Source organism: Emydura macquarii, unplaced genomic scaffold (assembly GCF_026122565.2).
Source record: "Emydura macquarii macquarii isolate MOO-44397 ecotype Brisbane River unplaced genomic scaffold, CSIRO-AGI_Emac_v2 contig_3530, whole genome shotgun sequence".
NCBI classification, from domain to species: domain Eukaryota; kingdom Metazoa; phylum Chordata; order Testudines; family Chelidae; genus Emydura; species Emydura macquarii.
The window spans coordinates 4019554-4025553 of record NW_027133667.1 but is presented as its reverse complement, the minus strand read 5'-3'; the positions used below and the strand labels follow the sequence as shown (position 1 = coordinate 4025553).

At 44.6% G+C, this 6000-nt stretch overlaps 1 protein-coding gene across 3 annotated transcripts in view; it reads left to right on the top strand.

Moving 5' to 3' along the window:
• Positions 1-1420: 1420 nt before the first annotated feature.
• MKRN1 (makorin ring finger protein 1) overlaps positions 1421-6000 on the top strand; it is a 34968-nt gene continuing 30388 nt past the window's right edge. Inside the window, exon 1 of one of the 3 annotated variants that reach the window (XM_067536091.1) lies at positions 1421-1643. In XM_067536091.1, coding sequence (XP_067392192.1) covers positions 1495-1643 — 149 coding nt within the window. In that variant the 5' untranslated portion in view covers positions 1421-1494. The remainder of the gene's footprint in view (positions 1644-6000) is intronic. The other 2 variants (XM_067536090.1, XM_067536089.1) reach the window with 2 other exon arrangements.

The window sequence follows — 6000 nt, the reverse complement described above, 5'->3', positions numbered from 1 at the left end:
GATGTCTTTGGAAACAGAATTGCCAATGCACATTTCAAAAATAAAACTTGGAAGTAAATGGACTCAATAAATTGAATATATTTATTGCAGACAGGAATTGGCATCCCCAGTGTTGCAACCTTTCCTGGGGGAAAAAAAAGCCTGTAGATTAAAATATCAATAATGTAACTGAAAATAGCAAATGCCATTAAATTATTGAACTTTTAGCCAAACTTTTATTTTTTTCTTTTAAGCCATTTCATACCTTTGACATTTCCAATTACTTATGTAATATAAAAGGTCAGAAAAAGGTTCTGAAGGGGCACCACGCAGTTCCTAGGGATGCTGTGCAAATCCCCTTGCTGTTATGAAGAGATTTGCCCAAGTTTCTGAATCTATATAGCTGAGAGGGGAGGTCAGGAAGCCTGCACATCTTATGAGCTAACTCAAAGAGCAAGTCTATAAACATTGAAGAAATGAAGATACCCATGGTCACTGAGGTCATTGTCATTTCAGGTGCGTGTGTGAGAGAGACTGCGAATGTTTTAGCTGTGTGCATGTCACTGAGTGCATTTCAGTTGTGTCTTGTGTATGCGGACATTTTGTGTGTGACCAAGAGTGTTTCACTGAGTGCAGGAATTTATTGCTCATGACAATTTTACTGGCTTGCCTGCCAGCCCTGGAGGCTGAAGGCCTCTATTTATGGTACAGCATGGGTGGCAGCAGCATGAGCTTCCCCACTGGCCAGGCCAGTGTGCCTCCCCAATTCTAGGGTGAGAGGATCCTGGAGCCTCTGTGCCCACTACTGAGGCCGTGGCCTCCCTGATGTTGTGGGAGGAGGTCCCTGTCTGGCTGCCACAGGTGTGTGGTGAGGTAACATGGCATCACCACACTGGGGGGTGCATGGTGTTGCTGTACAGCACGTGCACTGAGCTGACACATGGGGGCACAGGGGTGTTAGCTGCAAATTGCTCCCCACAGTGGAGCCACCCCACGGCCCTACAACTCCTGTCCTGATCCCAGCCCCAGCTCCTGGGGCCATTGCCTGACTGAGGCAACCCCGAGAGCCACCCAGAGCCAGCCAGGCGGCGGGTGCTCGGGCTGCCCAGCAGGGGGAAGCAGGCTGCGGACATTCCCGAACACCTTCTGCCCCCGGCTTCCACGCGCTGGCGAGTGGGCGTGGCCAAGTGGATCCGCGAGCCCCGCCCACCGAACTCATGACCTCGCCCCCGCATCGTCGCACTTCGGGAGCGGGCGTGACTAGCGAAGCGATCCACCAATCAGCGCTGTCCTGCTGAGTGGGCGGTACCACGGCGCGCTCTTCCTTCTACGCCTTTCCAGCTTCACCCCCCCCCCCCCCGCCTCCGCCACCGCCACCAAAACAAAGGGGCGGGGCCGGCTCCCGCAGGCCCTCCGACCCGACTCGTCCTCCCTCCCTCCGCCCCGCCCCCGCCTGACCGGAAGGATGTGCTCCCGGAAGTTCCGGTGCCGTCGCCGTGTGTGGGATAAACAGTAATGGCGGAGGCTGCGGCTCCGGGAACAACAGCGGCGACACCGGGAGCAGCAGCGGCCACGGCCTCCAGCCCCACAGACGCGCCCCCGGCGCCGCCGGCCGCAGCGGGGTCGGGAGGAGGGGGCGGCTGGACCAAGCAGGTCACCTGCAGGTAACGAGCTGCCAGGGGAGCGGAGCTGCGGCGGGGACCCCTCGGGGCTGCTGCCCCTTTCCCCGCCGGCGGTCCCCGAGCGGTTGCAGCCGGGGCGGCTCTTTCCCCATCCCCGCCCCCGCGTCGCCTCTCTCGGGGTCCCCCCCCCAGGCTGCGGTCTGGACGGGGACGCGTCGTGTCCGTGTCGCCCCGCACCCCCCGTGTCTGTGGGGATGTGGGCCCCCGCCAGACTGGGCTCCGCCTCAAAGCGGGCAGCTCCCGACCCCAGCCCGACCCGCACTCCGGTGGTTCCTTCTAACTTCTGGGTTGGTGTGAAACGGCTGGAGCTGCCGGCTCTCCGGGCGCTGCCGTGTAAACGGGAGTGAGGGATTGGTTCTGCACTCCGAGGCTGGGGGAGGGAGGCAGGCGATTTTTAAAAAACACTCCCTTCCCCCCGCCCCACACATTTCAATGACCCAGATTTCCCAAAGTGACTAGAGATTTGAGTTGTCCAAACTGAGCTGTGTTAAAGAGGTCTGACTTGTCAGAAAATGCTGACGGTGCTTGCAGTCTAAAAACCAGGCTCTTTAAAGGCATCAAGTCGGGCATCCAAACATCAGAGTAATCCAGATTGTTAGATGGGATGGTAGCCAATGTTTTTGGTGTGTGTGTGTGTTTTTGTTTTAAAAAAAGATAATCCAGCAGATCTTTTCTGACCTCGTTCAGGTTGGAATGGTCGGAGAAAAATAGGTATTGCCCATGCAGAAAATACCAGCTCATGTAAGATACATTTGATACACTTTAATTTCATGTTCTTCCAAGTGGAAATTACTGAAAGCTAGAACCTGCTGTAGCAGGGTTGGGGCCGGTTGGTGGAGAAGGTATTCTTCCTGGCTACTGGCTTACCTGATTCAACTGTGGGAATGTCATTATTCTGAGCATCTCTTTGAAGCGGCTAGGCATTTGCATGGAGTCATAGCCATAGTTGAGCCAGTTGGCTGGTTCTTGCTTGGTTAGATATCATGAAGTGTTTCTTTTTGTGGGATTATGTCCCACCAATAGTGGATGTACATAGCTGTCAGGACACAATGTGGAAGACCCATAAAGATGTTCCAAAGAAGATGATAATTTAGGACGTGAAATATTGGAGAGTCACCTTCTCAGTTCCAGATATGATTAATGTAAAATTTACTAAAATATTGAATTTATGACTGACCTGCCTGAAGTTTGACACAGGAGAAAACTACAGAAATAGCGTGCAAAAAAATGTAGGAAGTTTCTCACTCTTGAAGTAAATTATGTAGATATTTGGCAAACTATGATTCTTTGAACTTTTATATAATTTTGCTTCCTTCAAGCTTATTTTATTTCTGCAGGACCATGAGAAATACAGAGGTTTGACACATTCTGCTGAGACTTTCTCAGTGTATAGAAAGCTGCAGATCGTAAACTCTACAGGGCAAGATTTGCAGGTTGGGCTATTTCTTAACCATATATTGCAGGGGTGTTTACAAGTAGAAATAAATATGAAATATTGGTGGATAATTGACAATAATTGAGGTAAAACAGGTCACACTACTGTCAGCAATAATTCAAATACTAGAATATCACACAGCAAAATGAAAATTTAAGCTTATATCTGGGCTCAGTTTTCCAGTTCCTTGCCATATAATGTGTTGGACATTGCTAAGGTAAAAAGCATTCATCTCTTTGATTAAGAGGGAGATCATGTCATTCTACATCACCATATGCCTTGTGGCTTTGTACACCCGTCAGACAAAGGAGCTGTGTGGCCATTCCCTAAAATAGAAGAGATGAGTGATGTTAGTGTAGTTCTAATTCTTATGATAAGAGAGGGGGAAATGTATTTCATTTCAGAGACTAATTTTTCAGCTTTGCTGACTTTAAAACCTAATTCTAAATGGAACCTAAACATTTATTTCATTAACGTAGGGGTGTGACAATTTGATACATAGTTAAAGAAGTGACAGTGAAATGTGATAAGTGGGATTATCAAAAAAAACCTCACTAAAAACTGAAGAGTGTTTTGACAGAGACAAATAACTTCCTGTCTTGAAAGTCAACTTCTCACTCTTTACTAGAAAACATTATGTAATGATACCAGGCTTTCAGAAATTAGCAAGAGAGAAACTGTCAAGAGTTTGATCTAAATATTTAAATAAAGTCTATCGATTAGAAAGTAAAAATGTCAAGTTATATAGAAGTAAAATTAAGGAGCTGCTAATCTTGCAGGCAAAATATGTGCTGAATTAGAATTAAAACAGACATATTTAATATACTATGGTAAAAATGTTCCAAAACCACTTGGGGAGATAAAATGGAGAACTATTCTTGGGAGGAAGTATAAAAAACAGATTTTAGTTTTGAATTACATACTGTCTGTCTCTTCTCCTGCACATTCTTCCAGTGGAGAAAATGCACCCTCAAATATTAAAACCATTGTCTGAAAGTAATAAGAAGCTAGCTAGGAAGCTGGCCAACCATATCTCAGAAGTTTGCTCATTTGAATGTGGTCTGGAGTGTCTTCAGCCTGCTGCTATAAATCGTGTTGATATTTAGGATTGGAGATCTCAGCTCTGCATGATGGGGAGCTGTAAAATGGTGTGACTGTTGGACCAGGAAAGCTAGGTCCTATAAGGGAATCAACAAGCTGGAAAACTGGCTCATTTAAAATATGAGCCATGCCTGACTCCTTGGAAAGTAAGATGTTGTCTTATTTGTACTAGATGCTTTGGAATCCCTCTAATGGAAGGAATCCCAGATCTGATAAGCTTACATAGTAGGAAAACAAATTGTGAATTTTTGGGGACTATTGAGGCTGGCTGGTGCATTTTTGTGTGTGTTCTTAGAGTAGACCCAATAATCCATGCTATCTATTTAGAAGTGAAACTTCCATTAGTCTCAAAGAGAGTTAACCACATATGGACTCAGTGTGGAGCTGTTGAATTTGAAACAGCAGCAGGAGAAATGACTGAGAACCATGCCTAGCTATGTTCTAAGTGGACTGGAAGAGAAGGAAACAGTTTGTCTTCAATGTACAGAATGCAGCCTATTAATTTCTGAAGACCAAGCTGATTATATGAAATTAAATCAACTGGTAATCTGGTGTGTTTTGTTATTGTTATCCATTTGCTCAGATGAATGGATGAGTTATCTAGTCTTGTCTGTCATTTTGAAAGCACCTACTGCCCTAGTATATAAGCATCACACCTATCAATGTCAATGTTGCCCAGCCTAATGACCATACCTAATGGATACTTTATATAAAGGTATTGAAGCCCACAGGATTTTGCTGAGTATAGTAGAAATAGACCTGACAGTTATACAACTTATGAGACAAATGCAACCAAAAGTTAATATTAAGCTATCAAAAGTTGTCCTTTGATAACTGCTAACCTGATCTGCTCTAATGTGGGGTTTACAGAAAAACTGATATTAGCTGTGGAGCCGAAGAGTGATGGGCAGGAATTTAGTTCTGTTTCAGTAACTTTCTAGATACCTGATTGTGACGTTTTTCCACCCCGGTGAATTTCTTGAGTCTAGCAGATTCAGTAGGCTTGATGCACAGACTTTACATTGCACTTCCAAGCTGTTGCAAACATGTGAAAAGAATAGTTTGCCCAAGTTTAATTTGTAAATAGAGTTCAGCAGTAGAGAATTTTTTGTTGCCATTGGTTTAAGAGGTTTTTATTTTACCTTGTTAGTTGGGGTAATCTAGGCTTGGTTCTTACTCTGAAATTAGTTCTACTAGAAGTAAAAAACATATTGAAACTTTACCATGAAATGTGACCGAACATAATAGTTTTCCTAAACAGAGGAGATTACAGACTTGCCTCAAGAAGCAGTTTATTTGATCTTAAATACTCTGAGACATACTTCACAACCCTAAGACATCCAGAGCGAGTAGTTTTGCACTGACAGATGTTTTAATCTCTTGCATCATGTTGAAGAGTTTAACCTCAGATGGATATCCGCTATTAGGCAGATGTTCGCAATCTGTGGTACCAAATGTAATATTGAAACAAAGAAGGGAAGATTCTTAAGGTTTTAATATTTTGAGGTGTAGGAGCAGGAGGAGGAAAAAAAAAAAAGGTTGAAATATTCTAGATGAGTTGCTGCTTTGACGCTATTTGGATTGGGGGTGATCATTTATAATATTATTTAATATCAATATTGCAAAATTATAATAATTTGGATGAGATGCCATGTTAGGCACTATTGGAAAGGTTATAATTCGCTAAAATGGATAAGCACATTTATATATATGTATCGGTGTTATAAGTTCTAAATATGTATGATACATTGGTGTTTCAGTTGTGCTGTGTTTCTGGGTGATGCCCCAGACAGGATGGCGGCA